Source organism: Poromitra crassiceps (assembly GCF_964638095.1).
Source record: "Poromitra crassiceps genome assembly, chromosome: 6".
NCBI classification, from domain to species: Eukaryota; Metazoa; Chordata; class Actinopteri; order Beryciformes; family Melamphaidae; genus Poromitra; species Poromitra crassiceps.
The window spans coordinates 980,973-1,002,253 of record NC_139627.1 but is presented as its reverse complement, the minus strand read 5'-3'; the positions used below and the strand labels follow the sequence as shown (position 1 = coordinate 1,002,253).

The window sequence follows — 21,281 nt, the reverse complement described above, 5'->3', positions numbered from 1 at the left end:
TGTATGCATGTGTCTGTGTATGCGTGTGTGTGTGTGTGTGTGTGTGTGTGTGTGTGTGTGTGAGCGCGCGCGTGCGTTTGCGTGTGTGTACAGTACAGTGTGTGACCCACATGCAGTTTCTACCTGATAAACAGATATTTTGGCTTGTTATTTTGCTGCTGCTGTATACTGTAGCTAGGGAGAGAGAGACCAACTTGTTTTGTGTCTGTACTCCCTCAGAGCAGAAGGTACTCATCTCGTCTTGTTTGTCCTATCTGTGTTTCCGTCCAGCTCTAGATGACTCCGCCCCCTCCACCTATCACTGTAGCCATCGCTTCCTCTCTGCCCCACCCGGCTGCATCATGGGATCTGCGATCCTCTTCCTACTCCTCCTTTCCCTGATGACATCATCTGTGTGTGCCGGAGAGGGCGGAGCCAGCCACGGTAAAGAGCAGACACACATGTGACATCACAGCCCTGCCCCCCCAACAAACAAACTGCTTGATGTTTTTTTACATAAAGCAAATTAACAGGCATCATAGGAGGTTAAATCAACTTGCAATTAACTGTCAAACTAAATGTGAAACTGTGTGTGTGTGTGTGTGTGTGTGTGTGTGTGTGTGTGTGTGTGTGTGTGTGTGTGTGTGTGTGTGTGTGTGTGTGTGTGTGTGTGTGTGTGTGCAGGAGTGCTGTGTCCCCTGCAGTGTGTGTGTGAGACACGGCCCTGGTACACTCCTCAGTCCGTCTTTCATCAGGCCAAAACCATCGACTGCAATGAGCTGCACCTCCACTTTGTACCAGGAAACATGTCCGCCGACACTCAGGTACAGACTAGTGTTCATTTTGTCGGCTATTTTTTTATTTAGTCTTAGTCTTAGTCCCGTGTCAAATGTCCTTGTTAGTTTTTATCATATTTAGTCAGCCTCATCCTGTTTTTATTTAGTCACGTTTTAGTCGACAGAAGGTTTGAGCATTTTAGTCTCATCTTAGTCAAATAAAACCACAACTATTTTAGTCTTGTTTTAGTCAATGAAAACTGCTCACATTTTAGTCTAGTTTTAGTCAATGAAAACGGTTTCATCTGCTGATGTGCTTGCACTAGTAATGGTCATTTGAATTGAAGCAGTGTGGCCAACTTTTGTGTGCTCGTGTGTGTGTGTGTGTGTGTGTGTGTGTGTGTGTGTGTGTGTGTGTGTGTGTGTGTGTGTGTGTGTGTGTGTGTGTGTGTGTGTGTGTGTGTGTGTGTGTGTGTGTGTGTGTGCGTGCCTGCGTGCATGTGTGCAGGTTCTGCTGCTACAGAGCAACAACATCTCGTCCATCAGCACTGAGTTGCAGAGTCTGACCAACCTGACTGAGCTGGACCTGAGCCAGAACCACTTCACACAGGTAGACACACACACACACACACACACACACACACACACACACACACACACACACACACACACTGAACTCAAAGCACAGCTCACCTGTCATTGGTCGTTTCCACCATCACAGTTGTCATTATCCCGCCCAGCCCCCACAGTGTTTAAATATCAAATGAACCTGCGCTCACCTGTGAGCCCGTCGGTGATGGTGTGCTGCTCTGAAGTTTAACATCCTCATTTACATGTTTCATGTATTGTGTTTTTAATGTGTTGCTTTTAAACCCCCATGTAAAGCGTCTTTGAGTACCTTTAAAAGCGCTCTATAAATACAATTATTATTGTCTGTGTCTCTGTCTGCCTGTGTCTCTGTCTGTCTGTCTCTGACTCTCTGTGTCTCTGTCTGCCTGCCTGTCTGTCTGTCTCTGTCTCTCTGTCTGTCTGTCTGTCTCTCTGTCTGTGTCTCTGTCTGTCTGTCTGCCTGTGTCTCTGTCTGTCTGTCTGTCTGCCTGTGTCTCTGTCTGCCTGTGTCTCTGTCTGTCTGTCTCTGTCTGTCTGTGTCTCTGTCTGTCTGTCTGTCTGTCTGTCTGTCTCTGTCTCTGTCTGTCTCTGTCTGTCTGTCTGTCTGTCTCTGTGTCTCTGTCTGTGTCTCTGTCTGTCTGTCTGTCTGTCTGTCTCTGTCTCTCTGTCTCTGTCTGTCTCTGTCTGTCTGTCTCTGTCTCTCTGTCTGTGTCTCTGTCTGCCTGTGTCTCTGTCTGCCTGTGTCTCTGTCTGTCTGTCTCTGTCTGTCTGTGTCTCTGTCTGTCTGTCTCTCTCTGTCTGTCTGTCTGTCTGCCTGTGTCTCTGTCTGCCTGTGTCTCTGTCTGTCTGTCTCTGTCTGTCTGTGTCTCTGTCTGTCTGTCTCTCTCTGTCTGTCTGTCTGTCTGTCTGTCTGTCTGTCTGTCTCTGTCTCTGTCTGTCTCTGTCTGTCTGTCTGTCTGTCTCTGTGTCTCTGTCTGTGTCTGTGTCTCTGTCTGTCTGTCTGTCTGTCTGTCTCTGTCTCTCTGTCTCTGTCTGTCTCTGTCTGTCTGTCTCTGTCTCTCTGTCTGTGTCTCTGTCTGCCTGTGTCTCTGTTTGTCTGTCTGTCTCTGTCTCTGTCTGTCTGTGTCTCTGTCTGTCTGTCTGTCTGTCTCTGTCTCTCTGTCTGCATGTCGACTGCTCACTTGTTTGGCGGAGGCATATATCTGCAGTACGGTCGTCTAGTTCTTTTGTGTGTGTACATTGAGAATTAAGCGAACGGGAGCCAATCTCCTTGTATGTGCACATACTTGGCCAGTAAAGCTGATTCTGATCCTATGGATCGTTTTTAAATAGGGCCCCATGTCTGCCCAATCTTCTTTCCTGACCCTCCCCCCCCCCCCCCTCAGGTGAGCTCCATGGGCCTCTCCTCGCTCTCTCAGCTGGTCACTCTGTACTTGGAGGAGAACCACCTGGAGGTTCTGGAGGACTTTGGTCTGAGGAACCTGTCCAGCCTGGAGGAGCTTTACATCAACCACAATCACATCAGCTCCATAGAGCCCCGAGCCTTCAGCGGCCTCACACACCTGCTCAGGTGCTGCTCACACCACGCATGAGACTTTTGCTATTTTTCATTCCTTTTTATTTTCATTAATTTTTTTAATTTTAGTTTCAGTTAGAGTGGGTTTGCCCATTTCAGTTTAGTTTTTATTGTTGCCCATCAACAGTCGCTGGTTCAAATCCCTGCCTATTCTATACTGTACTCTACTGATCTAACTACTCTACCTACTACAGCACAATTTTTGTTAAAGCAGCTACGGGGAACTTTGAACTGGTTATGAAACAGTCTAAATAATAATATATTATAATAATAATACTGATGCCTCACATCTTACCTACATCATGGTTATGAAACAGTCTAAATGTAATACTGATGCCTCACATCTTATCTACATTATGAAACAGTCTAAATGTAATACTCCCACGATGAACCAAACCGGCGCTGTATTGGCAGCCTCCCTGGTGTCGTGGTGTGGGTTGTCTTTGCTGGTAACCCTGTACATTTACAACAAATGTATCTGTATTGTATAATATTGAAGTGTGCCTTTATTACTTTTTCTAACTAGTAATAATGTGAATTCTGAGTTATTTATATGCTTTGTCCAATCCAAATTGCTGGCGCTGTTCAATGGCGACCCGGTTTTGCTCTCCGACTCTGAGAGCGAACCAAGCAGAATTTCGCTCGTGATACTTGTACCATGAAGTGACAATAAAGTTAATCTCATCTCTCATCTCATCTCTGATGCCTCACATCTTACCTACATCAGCAAATGAGACTGTTATGACCCAGCCTAGGGGAACCGGACCGCAACACAAAAGTGCCCCCACTCTTCCCACTTCCAAGAATGGCCAGCCAGAACCATGATCAAAAGTTCACAAGTAGCAGTTTATTTAGTTCAGAGCAGAGAAAATGCTAACACAACAAACAAAAGAATCTAAACCCCAACCCTAAACTTACCTACCAAAGGAAAAGGATGGGTTAAACAAAAGACAGAACTCTAACCTAACTCCTACAACAAAACCCAGCCCATACTAGGAAGAAATGTTGGTCCAGGAACAACTATTACTTGGTGAAATCAGATTGTTGAAAATCATTTAGTGGATGCATAAAAAATAAAATCATCCATTCCATTCATCCATCCATCCAACCTACTGCCAAACCTACTGCAAAATAAAAGGTTAAATGGCCCTTGGATCCTTGTGTTTTAATGTGCACACCAGTCAGAGGCTCTCTGATCCACACAGTTTCCATAACCATCATCTTTGAAAGTAAATTATTCCAACAATCACACAGTCTTTTTCACAGATCGTGCCACCCGCTCCACACTGAGTTCAAGCTGCTTCCCTCAGGGCGGCGCTATGGAGTACCCCTGGCAAGGAAAAAGATTTACACAGGTTATTTTATCCCAAATGCAATAGTCAATAAACTACTATAATGCAAATATGGGAGTGTAGGCTGTGAGTTTGATTGATGTGATGTGATGTCCTGTTGATGTTCCTATTTTGTAAACATTCAATTCAATTCAATTCAATTCAAACTTTATTCAAGACACACACAGGGGGGTCCATAGTGAAGAACACATAAAACATATAAAAACAAGACAAAAACAAAACAATAAATCAACAGGGCATATATAAACAAGGCAGGACTTTCAGCCTTATCTCTGCACATACAGGCTAGAGCGCCAGTGTCTCCATAGCTTAGATGACAGCCTAACAGAGCTCTTGGCAGGATTAGAGAGTGATACAATGATGCTGTTCACAGAGTCTGTTAACCTGTATATAAATCTATACATCAGGTTTCGTAATACAGCAGGGCAAGTGGGTACATTTATTTCTACAAACATTTGACTGGCACTACAGCATCTTGGGGCTTTGAGCAGTAGCCTCATGCAGTCGTTATAGGCCACTGTCACTTTTTGCAGACTGCCCTTTTTGTAGTGTCGCCACAGGTGGGCCGTGTATAGCGGAGTGCAGTAAGCTTTAAAAAGTGAGATTTTCACTGGTACTGAGCAAAAATTGAATTTGCGAACAAGCATGTTGGCTTGGGCATACAGTTTACGGCGCTGTCTAAAAACATCTCTGTCATCAGATAGGTCATTTGTTATAAAATGACCTAGATATTTGGTCTCCTTGCACTCTTTCAGTGTCATACCAGACAGATAGAAGTCAGGAAATACCAGCTTACTGTCTTCCTTACTTCTCACGATCAGAGTTATGCTCTTTTTTGCGTTGTACTTGATATCAAAATCAATTCCATACTGTGAGCACACTCTTAGTAACTGCTGGAGACCAGCACTACTAGGACATAGGACCACCAAATCATCTGCAAACATGAGGTGGTTGATGATACAGTCACCAATGATACACCCTGTTTTACAGGCATTCAATTGTACAGATAAATCATCCATAAAAACATTAAAAAGGAAAGGAGATAAAATGCTGCCTTGTCTTACCTCATTGGTTACATGGAATGGGGCGGAGATAGAATTACCCCATTTAACCAGCATAGTCTGGTGTGCATACCAGTAAACCAGAATCCTTATCAAATATCTGGGAGCCCCTCGCAGACATAATTTGTTAAAAAGTTTACAGTGACTGACTCTGTCAAAAGCTTTGGAGGCATCGATAAAACAAGTAAATACAGTGGTGTATTGACTTGAGTATTTGTCCAATATCTCCTTGAGTGCAAAGATACACATGTCGGTGCCATGTTTCTGTTTAAAACCAAACTGATTGTCAGCTGTCAGTAAATACTTGCCCAGCCTACTGAGGAGAACTCTTTCCAGTACTTTTGATAAAATGCTGGCTATAGCTATCGGCCTGTAGTTCTCAGAGCTATTCAGCTTACCCACCTTGTCCTTAATGACAGGCACTAAAATAACAGATAAAATGGATTTTGGTAGTGAACCATGAACCAAAAACCCAGTAAAACAAATAGCAAGTAAAATATGCAGTTTCCTGTTGCCATTTTTCAAGTGTTCAGCAGCAATGTTATCCAACCCACAGGCCTTATTGTTGTCTAGTTTCAGGACAGCTTCAAGTATTTCTTGTGGGGTGATAGCCACCTCCTCATCTTTATCGACTGTGTCAACTTGGAAGGGCTTACTTGGGATACAATTAAATAATTCATAGAACCTTTTCTGCCACAGATTGCATATGTCCTCTGGGCCACTTGCATCATCGACACTTGACGGTAACAATGTTTTACAGTTATTAATAGTTCTGATTTCTTTCCAGAAATCAGTGGCACTATTATTTTGTAATTTTTTAGCAAGTGCATCGGCCCGCATTGTATTTTCCTGTCTCTTAATAAAACGAAGTGCATATTTAAAATTAGCATTGGTCTGTTTTTTCCGTTCAAACAGGTGACCAGGTAAACATGTTTGTGTTCTTATGTAACTGGGTGAGACCAATGACAAATTTCCTGCTTGGCTGGACAATAAACTTTATTCTATTCTATTCTATTCTATTCTATTCTATTCTATTCTATTCTATTCTATTCTACTCTCTGTCTCTCTCTCTCTCTCTTGCAGGCTCCATCTGAACTCAAACCGCCTGATGTCCATCGACAGCCGCTGGTTCGAGTCCCTGCCCTCTCTGGAGATCCTGATGCTCGGAGAGAACCCCCTGCTGGGTGTGCAGGACGGGGCGTTCGGCCCGCTCGCCTGCCTACACAGCCTGGTGCTGGCCGGGGTGGGGCTGACGGCCGTCCCACCTGGAGCCTTCCTGGGACTCCACTACCTGGAGAGCCTCTCCTTCTACGACAACCAGCTCAGGTCCCGCCCACATCCCCGCCTGTCCGTCATGTCCGCTTGTTCTGTTCCAAGGCTAGAATGGAGTCTTTCAGGGTTCCCATCACACGAGTTCTGGAAATCCTTGAAAGTTTGCGATTTTGAGAGAGAGAAAAATCAAGACTCAAGTTTTTGAAAATAGACATAAATAGACATGGGTCATTGAAAGGGCTTGAATTTATAGATGTTGTGTGCAAGAATAGAAATTGAAGTTATTTTGATATTGTCTTTTTTACTGTACTTAATGTTAGTAAATAGGTTTACAGTAACACAGCACAGGTGTTCACACATTCAAGCCTCTCTTTTTAATAGCTGTCTGTGAGCTTGTGTAAAGCTGCTGGTTCTCATTATAAACATCATCAGTGTTGTAACAATAATGAACCTTGATCCGTGTCTCAAACTAGGCCGTGTTGAGTCCTTGAATTTGAGGGAATTCTGACTGGAAATTCCTTAAAAGGTCCTTGCATTTGATGTTTAAGAGGTGTGGGAAGCCCTGTTTTGTAAATTTTTTGTAATCAAGTTCATAATGTTGTTCTGCTTTGAGGTGTCAATTAGATTAAGTTTGTTTGTTTCCATGTTGAAAATCAAAACTAACTTTATTCACACCTTGAGACAGACGATCTCAAAATTCAACAAAAATAATTTTGCTGAATCAGTTTAAAGTTATTTTGTTGTAGTTGTAGTTGTAGTTGTTGTTATGTGCTGTTTTGTGAGTGTAAAGTTAGTTTTGACTCTTTTGTCCTGTTTGCGGTATAAATAACGTGAATTTTGTCTCACCTGACAGGTCCGTTCCTCGGGACGCTCTGAGCGCGCTCCCTAACCTGAAGTTCCTGGATCTGAACAGGAACCCAATTGGTCGAGTTCAGGAGGGAGACTTCCAGGACCTTCTGCACCTGGAGGAGCTCAGGTCAGTACCATGGATGTATTAAAGAAACTGGATAGGGTATAGGACATGCCCACAGGGTATAGGACATGCCCACAGGGTATAGGACATGCCTACAGGGTATAGAGCACGCCAGCAGGGTATAGGACAGTGGTTCCCAACCTTAGGATCATGATCCTAAGTGGGGTCGCCTGGAATTCAAATAGGGGACGTAGCACATGGGAGGATCACGCTATTCCCACCAGTTCCCTTCCGCCCCGAACAGGCGCCCCGACCGACCTGAGGAGGCGCTAATGCAGCGACCAGGACATATACCCTAACCCTGTCTGTTTCTCCTCATCCAGTTTTAAGTTTGATTGAAACGTTAATAATAAACTGACCGGGAGCATAATACCGTGTTGCTCAAGTTCATAGTTGATTTGTCCTGCACCTGGCTGATGTGCTCCCCTTTCTTCTATGAAACTTAGCCAGGTTTCCAGACCCATATGAATCGCAGTTGTCAGCACTATTCGTATGGGTCTGGATGCAAGGATTCCACTGGCAGTTATTCAGGACTGTCTGTCTGTCTGTCTGTCTGTCTGTCTGTCTGTCTGTCTGTCTGTCTGCTATCAGTCTGAACAACATGGAGGAGCTGCTGCTGGTGGAGCGAGGAGCGTTCAGGAACCTTCCAGAAATGGCCAAACTGGAACTTTACAACAATCCAAGACTGTCCTACATAGACCCACAGGCCTTCAGGTAAGTGTCTGCCTGGCTGCCTGCCTGGTGGAAAGAAGTTACAGATTTTATCCAGCAGATGGCGAAATGTATTCGTGTTAAGGTAGAAGGTTGATGGTCAGTAGTAGAGAGAAGCGTCTGCACATCCACTATGCAAACCAGGTGCTAGACTAACAAAGCTATACGTTGAAAAGAAACAAGTCTGCACTCTGGAGCATACTTGAAGACTTGGAGTTTATTAACGTTTCGGTTCAACAACCTTCATCAACCTTCTGATGAAGGTTGAAGGTTGATGGTCAGCAGCTGTAGAACCGGGCGTATTTAAAAGATTCAAGATTCAAGATTCTAGATTTTTATTGTCACTCCGTAGTACAAGTATCACGTGTGAAATTCTTGTGCTGTGGACTCCGTTTACAACATAAATATAACAGGGCATATGAGTGCAAAAAACAACAAGAGACGCAACAAGCAATAAGGCAGTAGAGTGATAAGACAAGTCAGAGACAGTGGCATATTCACTGCACATAGGTGCACATGTCATGTGCATACTTTAGACGTGCTTAAACATTTTAAATTTGACGTTCTGTTTGCACAGGTGCAAATAGCATATACCTAATTAAACATACAATTAAACATTAGACATACATAATGGTAGCAGCTACAGTACGGTACAGTACAGCTACTACACTATTTGTGTATGTTAAGGAGTCTCGTGGCCTGCGGGAAGAAACTGTCCCTCAAGCGATTTGTGCGTGCTTTTGGGACCATGTATCTCCTCCCTGAGGGTAACAGGGAGAACAAGCTGTTGTGGGGGTGGTTTGTGTCTTTGATGATCTTCAGGGACCTCCTGAGGCACCGCTGGTTATACAGTTCCTCTGCAGTTCTGGCAGCTCACATCCTGTTACGTGCTGGGCCGCGCGCCTCACTCTTCGTAGCGCCCTGCGGTCCATGGTGGTACAGTTCCCGTACCAGGTGGTGAAGCAGCCAGTCAGCAGGCTTTCAATGGTGCCTCTGTAGAAGTCCCTAAGGATTTCTGGCCTTAGCCCAAATTTTTTCAGGCGCCTGAGTCCGTGTATTCGCTGTTGGGCCTTTTTGACAACAGTGGCGGTGTGACCGGCCCATGTCAGGTCCTGGTGGATGTTGACTCCCAGGTACAAGCTGTCCACCCTTTCCACCACTGTGCCGTTGATGGTGATTGGGGGGGGTGCGCCCCCCCCCCCCTCCTGTAGTCTACAATGATCTCCTTGGTCTTGGAGACGTTCAGAGAGAGGTGGTTGTCCTGGCACCATTGTTCCAGGGCCCCCACCTCCTCTCTGTAGGCCGTCTCGTCGCTCCTGGAGATCAGCCCCACGACTCCTGTGTCGTCTGCAAACTTCACGATGGTGTTCGAAGATTGAGTCGCCACGCAGTCGTGGGTGTAGAGGTCGTACCAGAAGGGGCTGGAGACGCACCCCTGGGGCGCTCCTATGCTGATGGTCAGTGGGGAGGAGGTGAGGTTGCCCACTCTCACCACCTGGCGGCGATGTGTCAGGAAATCCAGGATCCAGTCACACATTGCTGTGTTTAGTCCCAGATCCTTGAGCTTGCTTACCAGCCTGGAGGGTACTATGGTGTTGAATGCTGAGCTGTAGTCCACGAACAGCATTCTCACATAGGTGTCCTTCCCCTCCAGGTGGGAGAGGGCAGTGTGGAGCACGTGTGCTACTGCATCCGCTGTGCTCCTGTTGGGGCGGTATGCAATTTGTAGCGGGTCGTGGTCCGGGGGGAGTGTGGGGCGGATCTGTGATATAACCAGCTTTTCAAAGCACTTGCTGGCTATGGGCGTGAGGGCTATTGGGCGCCAGTCGTTGAGGCTGGTCACTTTCTGCTGTTTGGGAATGGGGATGATTGTCGCTGCTTTGAAGCAGGAGGGAACTTGTCGGAGGGAGAGGGACTGGTTGAAAATGTCTGTGAATACGCCTGCCAGCTGTGATGGCGTGGTCCGTAGTGTCGGGTGAAAGCCAGGTTTCAGTCAAACACAGGACGTTACATCTCGCTATGTCCGTTTGGAATTATGCCCTTGCTCTCAGTTCACACATTTTATTCTCCAGTGATTGGACATTAGCGAGGAGAATGCTGGGCAGTGGTGGTTTATTTGCTCGCCTTCTCTGCCGGTGTGGAAGAATTTGAACCTGCGACTTGGCCTTTGGTCAGAGGTCTGAAGATTCTGAGAAGAAACTTGTGTTATGCCAATGTCAAAAATAATGAGCAGTTTGTCCCCAAAATGATGGGAATCATGTTGTTTTAATATTGTTGATGGGAAATCATGTCGTCTTGATATTGTTGGGATAAATGTTTGTACAATGATTTCACAACTGACCAATTATGAAAAGCCAGAAGCTTTAATGAAAGTAATGGACCAGAAACCTGTTCGATGGCACCATTGCCAAATTATCAATAAATATAATTTACTAAGTTTTGACAGTTTTGTCGGCTTCTCATTTTTAAAACTTATTTTTAAATGTGTGAACAGCCTTGCTCCAGAGATACTTTGCCAGTTAATAAACAAACAAGACGGTGGTATTAGAACTAGGGGTGCAGCAAGCGGGAACTGTAGAACAGCGAAACGCAGAACAACATTCGGACAGTCATCCTTCTCGGTAATAGGTACCAAATTATGGAACACATTACCACCAGAAATAAAAACATTGACAGAACTCACCGTATTTAACACACAAGCAAAACAATGGCTGAAACTGAAACAAGCCTGTGAACATTGACTTTTAGTATTGTACTATTTTAGTTTTCTGTCCTTATTTGTTTTGTGTTTTTGCTTTTTGTTTTTGTCTTTATTTTGTTCTGTTTTATATGGTTCGTTTTTAACATTTTGGTACTGTTTTAATTTTTCTCTTGAACTTTTGTTTTAATAGTAAAGGCCTAACCAGGGACAGGGGTTGCAAATTAGCCTTGGCTAGAAACCTGTATGCATGACATCTCTTTTGTAGGTCATATGAAATAATGTTCTATGCATTTGTCCCTGCTCAATAAACGAATAAATAAAAATAAAAATAATGCTGCCAGAAGAGGCGACAGGATGGGTCAAGATGACCTTGACTGAAATGTTGCAGGAACTGTGTGAAATGGTTTTGGCTTTCTGATTAGGCTATAAAAGTCAACAATTGTGGGGAGACACAGCAGCAGCAAGTTCAGGGTCTCTCTGCTCACATCTGTCCCTCGCTGTAACCCTTCTTTGCAAAAACTTGGATTAAACCACAGCTAAGAAACCTCATCCACGCTTGATTTCATCATTCATTTACCTGTTATCTTACATTTCCTATCCGTTATTTTACCTTATTTTATCACAAGAGATTGACCATCGAATAAGAATTATATTCAGAAAGAGCTATTGCAGAAAGGCTCCAGCCGTGGCCTTGTCTGCCCCTCAGACCAACTCTTAAAGCTGAAAAGACAATGTCCTTCTACACTGGGCAAGCAGACCCCCTCGCCTTCCTCTCTGTTGTCGTTTAAGTTCAGGAAATTCAGAGAGGTCGGGAGCCGACCAGTTTTGTTTGGGGTGATTTCGCGCATTTCTGATGTTTAATAGCGCGTCCCTGTTGTACCTACGTACGGTGATACTGCTGGCGCCGTCATTGTTGTCGTTGTTGTCCGGCATCTTGCTGGCTGGCTTTGTCCGTTTGGGGGGGGGGGGGGGGGGCAGTGGGAACAATAGGCCGGTGGTAATCCCACATTATACAACAGGTAGTTCCGGCCGAGCAATTTGATTGGACAAGAGGGATCCTACGAGTGCCTATATTTCACGATAATGCACTGGCGCTTCACTGTGTGTAGATCACTCCGCTTCACAGCTGCCCTAATCAACAAAACGCTTCACAGCTCTAGAGTAGACAGTAGTAAAGTAGACAGCCTGCAGTTAATTAGGCTGATTAGGCTACATTTTCAGCAAAGCAGAAAGCTGAGGGGACTATTTTTGTTGGCGGAGGAATAAATACAGAAATCATCTATTTTCTCAGCTTTTTGTCATTTTTTTAATCAGCTTTGTTTAATAGAACTGTTGTATAAAAGCAATATCACACTCGAGGTCGTGCATTGTTGTCTAATATTGGCACTGCTGTGATTATCTACGGCACTCGGCCTGCGGCCTCGTGCCTGCGACCGAATCACAGCAGTGCCAATATTAGCCAACAATGCACTCCCTCTCGTGTGATATTGCTTAATTAGAACACGGCTCTCTCGAATACTCGATTCTGATTGGTCAATCAACAATATTCACCGGTCATTATTTCTCGACAACCGACCGCTGCTCTGCCACACCTGGATTAATCAGTTGGTAAGAGCATTTTGTCCGCAGACGCTACTAATTAGGCCAACCAGTTGCAGCTGTGGTGTCTTGTGTGCCAATTACGAATGAAACCGCTTTGTGTTGAAAACGCTATTAAAAAATCTATTTGAATAATTATTTTTGTCAGATTATTGAATGATTTAGTTGTAGGCCGTGTTCTAAGCGGGATAATGTATACTGAGCCGGTGATTACTGGAAATAATGACCTTCAGGTGAATATTAAGCCCTCCGCTGCGCGTCGGGCTAAATCATTCACCTGTCGGTCATTATTTCCACAGTAATCACCGGCTCAGTATACATTATCCCTTACGTATTCCACGCTGCTGCGCTCTTTCTTTTGCCAAAAAGTGCACATACGCTACTATGTACAGTGTATAAAAGACACTGATATATACACTAGATATTTACAAAGCGAATAGAAGTAACGAAATTATAAACAAAATGAAATTACTCTAAAAAAAGACCTATTTCTCTACGAGGTTCACGGAGCTCCACAGCTGGTCGCCTCTTTCTCCTGGAGCCCACTACACAAAACACAAAACACAGACTAACGTGACACACGAAGAGTTTACCATGTCCTGATCCCTCTCTGTTCTGAACTAACCTCGCGTCACCAGGCTCTTCTCGGCGAGAAAGAGCCTGGCTCCCGCCCACAATTGATTTTGTCACCCTACTGGTTCCCGCCTAGAGCCCGCCCTAGACCGGATGGCAGCGTTTCTAGCTCGTCAACTTTCACGTTAACTTGACAATTTGACCCAAGTATCAGAATCCTCTTTCACCGTTTTGACCGGTGTGTCAGGCGGTGGTGGCGGAGATGCCATATTGCATAAACGTTTTGTTTTATGTAACGCTAGCTTTGTTTTGATCAGACTCTAGTTTAGGTAACATCACCGCGTCAAGCTAACGGCAACAAAGACGTTGTTAGGCGCATTGCCATCCGGTGTTAATTCTGGGTCCGGGGTTTACGCCCCCATGACAAAAAGCGGGGTGGAAGGTGCCCAGACTAGTTCTGAACGGTCTAAACTCATTTTCTTTGTACAAACAGACATTTCATTACCCTCTGATGGTCCATTGGTTAGTCCCCTGGACACATGTCTAACAGGGTTTACAGGAACCAAAGGTTTCATTTCCTATTTTTATCAAGCGTTGGATTCATGGAACAAACATAATATTGAGCATGTTCAGTCAGTATGGGAGAGAGATCTGGGGATTAAGTATGAAACAGATGATTGGGTTGAGTGCATTTCTGCTTGTCATAAAACATTTGTCTGTAATAAATTTAAGGAAACCCAATATAAAATTTTACATAGACAGCACAGAACACCGCACATTCTTAACAAATTTGATCCTGATAGATCCCCTTTTTGTAACAAGTGCAAAACAGAGATTGGTACGTACCTGCATTGTATGTGGCAATGTCCCATCATCTGTAACTTCTGGTCATTAGTGACAAAGGAATTAAATTTGATTTTTGTAACCAGAATTGAAAAAACACCTGGTTTGTTCCTGCTTAATCTGCCTGATAAGAACATGCCACTTTCGGCTTCTAATTTACTGCTCTTCCAAAAGCTTGTTTTCTTGGCCAAAAAGTGTATTCTTTTCATCTGGATTACGGACAAGCCTCCTACAGTCACCCAGTGGTACCAACAAATATTTAAGGTTTTACCAATGGAGAGACTTTGTGCTAGGGCCAAGGGTGACCTAAAGATCTTTAACAAGATATGGAATCCTTTGACCAATTACCTGCCAGTCGATCTCCTCGCTCTTATGCAGGGAGACAGTTAATTTTGGGGTCCTCGGGGCGACCACATGGGACCTACCCTGTTCCATTTCAGCCCAGTTGAAAAGAAAACCATGTTTGTGCATCTTCGATTTTTTTTTGTTTTTGTTTTTTTCTCTGTCTGGGTTTATCAGGAATTTATGACATCAAGTGGTGCAAAAGGGATTCCATTATGAACCAACATGGACTTGGTGGTATACACTATATTATCTCTGCGGTATGAAGGTGATTGTACAATATGAATCTAAGCAGTTGTATACATTATATTATCTCTGCTGTATGAATGTGATTGTACAATATGAATCTAAGCAGTTAGAAATGATCTTAGGGTTGGGGGGACAGGAAGGACCTTTTTCATTCATTCATTTTTTTTTTTTTTTTTTGCCTTGTTTTGTTTTTTAGGATGTGTTGAGTGTTGTTTTTGTTGTTTTGCTTTGATTGTCTTGTTTAAAAAAAAAAAAAAAAATGAATATTAGGGGAGTATTGAGATTACAGATGTTTCTGTACCACTGTCTTGAAATGATACTGTGTGAACTGCTTCCCTGATTTTTTGTCTAAAATAAAATATATAAAAAAAAATAAAAAAATAAAAAAAATAAACTCATTTTCTCTTCTTCCTTCTTCTCCCCCTCCCCCCTCTAGTGAGCTGGGCTCTCTCCGTACGCTCCTCCTCCAGAACAACCAGCTGACGCTGTTGGCCCGCCCCCTCCTCTCCTCTCTGCCCTCTTTGGAGGAGGTGTCTCTGCACTCCAACCCACTGCGCTGCGACTGCCTGGCCAGCTGGGGGCCATACCTCAACAACCAATCAGCTCTAAAGCTGCTGGAGGCATCCGTCACGCTCTGCTCCTCCCCCCCACAGCTGATTGGCCAGGAGCTTCAGGAGGTGGTGTCTATTGGCTGGGGGGCGGTCAGGGGCGGGGCTAACAGCTGCCTGCCTCACATCTCGCCTCACGCCTTCCCACCTGTGATGAACGTCAGCGCCGGGCAGCCAATTACGCTGGAGTGCTGGGCCAATGCTGACCCTGCCCCCCAGTTCTACTGGGTGACGCCCACTGGAGACAAGGTGTGTGTGTGTGTGTGTGTGTGTGTGTGTGTGTGTGTGTGTGTGTGTGTGTGTGTGTGTGTGTGTGTGTGTGTGTGTGTGTGTGTGTGTGTGCGTGCGTGCGTGCGTGCGTGCGTGCGTGCGTGCGTGCGTGCGTGCGTGCGTGCGTGCAACTGGGACTGCATCATTCAGAGCAGACATGTTTAGTAGTCACCGAAGTAACCCAGCACCAAGTAGTATGGAAACTTCTCCAGTCAAACGATACATGTGTTCAATCCTTTTTGTACACAGATCTAGAAAAATTACTATTTGTATAGTTTTGCTCGCAGCCAATCACCAAAGCGTTCTTCAATAATGTGACATGTGAGTGGTGCACTACCACAGCAGCTCCAACCCAGTCAGTCTGTGGTGGCGAAGTCGAGTGTGGTCTCTGTAATGGAGTTGGTATTGAATGAAGTAGTCTACTGAAGGCCGGATTTACCATATGGGCAATCTGGGCAGGTGCCCAGGGGCCCTCAGTATGAAGGGGCCCTCCAAAAGATTTGTATTTATTTTTTGTTCGGGCTCCACAGAACTATGACACAAATCTAAGACCTATCAGGACAAATTAAAAATTGTTTCCAAGAAGATTAAGTCTGATGATTGAGTGTGATTCAGTGCCCAGGGGCCCCTGGGGGTGTTAATCTGGCCTTGAGTCTACTGGTTTCTGTATCACTTTAAGGGCACTGGTATTGCTACTGGTTTCTGTATCACTTTAAGGGCACTGGTATTGCTAGTGGTATCGTAGCCAAGAAACATCTCAGGGGCTTACTGACTCCTCATGCATGAGTATCCGGGTCCGGATCAACTAGGCTTTATTTATTCTCTAAGTTTATTGTCTATTTGTCCTGCACCTGACCTGCTGAGCTGATGTGCGTGCCCTACTTCTTTCTTCGTTAATTGATTTTAATGCTTGAAAATATATTTTAGTTTTGTTAAGAATGTAGATTTTAGCAATTAGTAACTTGTTTGTGTGGTTAAATAACAGAAGATGACCCTTAAATCCATAACAGCCGCACCTCCTGCCTGGACGCATCAGCAGCACAGTATTCATAACCACAGTACAGAGCGCCATCTAGTGTTACTGCAGAAGTGAAGCCTATTATTGTCCTGTATGTATGTCCCCACTTTCTTTAATTCCCTTCAGCCAATCTTCTCTTATTTCCTGGTCAGGTGAACTCAGAGGCTGTGGCTGCACCAATCATATCAGAACAAGGGCGTGGCCTAACCAGGAAGCGGAGCAGGAAGCACCGCGTGTTGAGCCCTGGGGCGCTGGTCATCGAACACGTGGAGCCGTCAGACACAGGTCAGCTGACTGAAACCCAAACTTCTGCATGCTTTTTTCTCCTGTTTTCTTCCCAATAGAGGGTATGCATGTGATGTCACAGAGGCAGAAGTCACTGTGGGGTCACGCCCACTGAGTCACAGCAAGACTGAGCTTGAATGCAGTAATCAGCCTAGATAACTGACACCTGCTGCTCAGGGAGGAACTTGACACTCATTTGACACTCACCCTGATGGTGTGCCAGCACCCTGCGTGGCAGCTTGCCACCATCTGTGTATGAATGGGTGAATGTACCTACTGATTGTAAAGCGCTTTGGATAAAAGCGCTATCTAAATGCAGGCCATTTACCATTTACCATTTTGACACTCATTCCCGATTGAGGGGGCGTGTTCCAGTGGGTGTGCATACCCTATACTCGGTCAATTCCCCCTGCTGTCCTGGTCGTTGCTCCATCCCCTCTGCTGATCTGGGGAGGGTTGTAGACTAGCACATGCTTCCTCTGATACATTTGCAGTCGCCAGCCGCTTCTTTTCACCTGACAGCGAGGAGCACGTGGGAGGATCACGCTATTCCCCCCAGTTCCCCTCCCCCACAAACACACCGACCAGAGGAGGCACTAGTGCAGCGACCAGGACTTATACACCACTGGCTTCCCACCTGCCGACACGGACCATTGGGGGGGGGGGCATTTTCACCTTCATTTATTTATTTAGATAGGACAGTAGGCAGTAGGGGTGGGGGGAAAAATCGATACACCATAGTATCGCGATATTTTGTCTGACAATATTGTATCGATATTTGGACGCCAAGTATCGATATTGAAAAAAAATAATTGCAGGCCATGCCATGGCAGGCCACCGGGCATCTGCCCGAAGCGCCCGATGTTGCAGTCCGCGCCTGCAGTGGCGTATTGAGTCCAGAGAAGCTTAATAATGTAGCCTACATGTGGGGCAAAAACAAAACAAAACAAAAAAACACTGCATGTTTTACTTCCGGTGAGGTCAAGGAAAAGGTAGGAAAAGGAGTTAGACAATATATCGAAATATCGCAATATTCAATATATCGGCGATATCGCAATACTATCGTATCGTGACTCAAGTATCGTTTTAGTATCGTATCGTGGGCATCTCGTGATTCCCACCCCTAGTAGGCAGACAGGAAAAGTGGGGAGAGAGAGGGGATGACATGCAGCAAAGGACTTCGGGTCGGATTCGAACCCACATTGGCCGCTTGTGAGCCTCCGTGGTACACGTGCTACCAGGTGAGCCACCAGGTGAGCCACCAGGATGCATTATGGGATTATGTGTTTAATTTGGGATCATATTCTTCTCCAGAGTCATTGAAGAGAGATGGAAGTCCAAAATGCTTGATCACACAACTCACGTAGCGATGAGCTCAATTCTTGCTACTTCCAAGGATAGTTCCAGGAAGTACCTGGCGGGCCATTTGAATGCATAAAATAAAGCTGATAGTATACAATTTGATTCTTTAAACATCTTACACTTTCAAAGTACATCACTCAATCCAGAACCTTATTTCCAGGAATGGTTGTGAGGTAAAAAAAAATTAAATAAGAAGAAGAAGGAAAGAAAACATTGGAATGAATGGAGATGACACAACTCTTACTATCTCAATGGCTCTGCACTTCTCTAATTGTCACAGTCTTGTGTGATGGCAGTCAGTCACTGTGGGTTTGTGAGAGGATTGTGGTTCTGTGTTGTGTCTCAGGTCTGTACACCTGTGTAGCGTGGAACATGGAGGGTGCTGACACCAAAAGTGTGTCCCTGTTTGTGGACTCCCAGGACTCCCGGGGCTCCTGGCAGGGCATGTCGCCCGGCCGAGAGGAGCCGTGGCTGGGCAACTCATCCAGTGCTGCAGCCTCTCTGGTGGTGCTGGCTAAGGTAAAACTGTCTCTTATTGCAGTGGTTCTCAAATTGGGGTCCAGGGACGCCTAGGCATCCTTGAGGGGGTTCCAGGGGGTCCCCTGCAAAAAGTAACACAATGACAGAATGTATGACTGTTTTGGTCATGGGTTACATACAATTTCTCTAATAAAATATCTAAAAGCTTTCTTCTTCTTCCTCTCATCATTGCTCAGGTGGTGCACGCCCAGTCAGTGGTTCTGGAGTGGAAGCTGTATTCTTCTGTGGGTCAGAACCAACAGGACCCCCCTCCTCCTCTTCCCCGATGGACCAGCGCCACTGTTCACATAGACAATCCTCAGATCAGCTACACTGCCAAGGCAAGGACCGACTGATCAATCAGTCAGTCAGTCAATCAATCAATCAATCAATCAATCAATCAATCAGTCAAATAACCTGTCAGTCAGTATGATAGAGAATGGAATTTTAACCACTCTACATCCGCTAAATGTATATATAACAGCTGATATAGCCTAAACCAAATGAATCAAAACCAGGAGTCCAGGAAGATGTCTTAATGAAAGTATATTTATTACCATAACATTCTCTGTCAATATGTATTGTCAGAGGGCTGAATCTCAATGTACACATTCTGATACGTTATACAGAGTCAAATATTCAGCCATGACTGACAGTTTGACATATGCTTTATACTCAGAGAGAGAGGAAAGGCAGAGAGGAGGGGGGGGTAAATGTGTGTGCGTCGTGGAGTCTAACAGAGAGTTATCAGTTGTTATTGGAACACGACGCACTGACCAAGGTTTCAGCAAAAGGAGAGAAGTCCTCAATGCCACGGGTGAATCTATATGTGTCAGATGTCATGTCATGTTAATTTATTGTAGCATAATTATGCGTATGTAATTATTAGCTTATTGAATAGGAAATGGCATGGAACTTATATTTTTCTCCAACACAGTATAAAAAAGAAAAAACTAGCCATGCCTCCATTTTGCTCAGGTCTTTGAAGATACTGTAGATTCCAAATAAATTAAGACATCTGAGAGTCAAGTTTTTGACATTAAAAACCGGATTTACTCACCTTATGAAGTAGTGCTGAACACCTGGTTAAATCTTGTTTAGTTTGATCTTGAAAATTATCGAAATTGTGTTTGAAAATGTGTTTGAGGTCTCTTGTAACAGTGACAGTTATGATGGCAGGTGAAAAGACAGCAGGAATAGATGCATCTATACAAAATGAAGTGAATTTAGTAAACAGCACAGCCGGCTAGAGTGAGACAGGCTGGCTCCATAGGGTCCCATTATAAAGTTACCCGTTTCCACCCAGTGACGCCGTTTGTTTACCAAAATGCTGATCGGCTGATCCCTCGTATATCGCCCCTTCATGCACCAGAAATGAGTTGGCTATCCCATATGGCTATACAGTAGCTAAGGACTCTATAGCTAGCACAAAGAGAAAAGCACTCTGTGGACATCCTTGACATGTTTCTCAGAAAGATTGTGAGTAGTGGTTGATTGTTGTCCAATGCAGGAGGTGAACACTGGACCAAATCCAAAATGTTGAAGTGTCAAAAACAAATAGGCTAATTGCTTCCCTGTCAGATGCCCTTTCTGAACCCATGGAAAGAAGGTGTTCCAGGCTCTGCTGCTTGGGAGAATAGAGAGTATTATAAAGATGGCAAATGTTGAAAGAGGAGTAACATTTCTTAATAACACAAGTTTGGTCAGGAGGTATAACGTTACTGTAGGGAGGACATATTCCAACCTTCTTCTTCTCTCTCTCTCTCTCTGTCCCTCCCTCTCTCTCTCCCTCTGTCTCTGTGTGTGTGTGTCTCTCTCTCTTTCTTTTCTCTCTCTCTCTCTCTCTCAGGTTCCGGTTGACGTCCAGGAGTATAACCTGACTCACCTCCTCCCCGCCACCGAGTATCACGTCTGTCTGACCGTCTCCTCCTCGCCTCCCTCCCCCACCCCTTCCCCCACCACCTCCTCCTCCTCTCCCTCCCCCACCTACCCTCCCCCCACCACCTCCTCCTCCGGGCCCATCCACACCTCCTGCCTGAACATCACCACTAAGGCATCGGGGGGTTTCTCTGTGGAGCTGGTAGCCTCGCGGCGCAGCAGTGTAGCTCTGGCCGCAGTCATGGGTTCCATGTTTGCCCTGACTCTCATGGCTCTGCTGGTGGTCTACATGGGGAGGAGGGTGCCTCCTCAAGCCTCCTGCGGACATTCACTGAAGAAGTACATGCAGCACGCCGCCGCCGCCATCCCGCTCAACGAGCTGTACCCGCCCCTCATCCACACGCTGTGGGAGAACGAGGCCAAGGAGGAGGCCAGGGGTGCCGGGCCAGAGGAGGAGGCGGCCGGAAGCCACATTGACACCTCCAAGACCTACATGTGGTAGCCAAGCCCCCAGGAACAGCTCTGGGCTGTGAAGCAAATTGAACATGGTGGCCAAGCTCAGTATTGCAGGTCACATGACACCCTGCAGTCCAGAAACAGTTTTTCCAATCCACTTACATGGGAAAAGCAGCAGCTGTAAAAGTCAGCGAAAAAAATTCTGGGTGTCACTCAAAGTCAAAAACGACTCTTTTGATTAACAAGTTTTATATTACTAGGAATCTCGC

At 45.2% G+C, this 21,281-nt stretch overlaps 1 protein-coding gene across 1 annotated transcript; it reads left to right on the top strand.

The window, feature by feature from the left end:
* Positions 1–341: 341 nt before the first annotated feature.
* LOC310778781 (leucine-rich repeat neuronal protein 1) lies at positions 342–21,058 on the top strand (the record flags this gene model as incomplete). Its single annotated transcript, XM_083639229.1, has 12 exons — positions 342–423; positions 664–803; positions 1,264–1,365; positions 2,750–2,934; positions 6,437–6,679; positions 7,479–7,601; positions 8,190–8,312; positions 15,053–15,473; positions 16,665–16,797; positions 18,506–18,678; positions 18,876–19,019; positions 20,528–21,058. 12 exons carry the CDS (start codon positions 342–344, stop codon positions 21,056–21,058), a joined length of 2,400 nt encoding a protein of 799 aa, XP_083495355.1.
* Between the last annotated feature and the right edge of the window lie 223 nt (positions 21,059–21,281).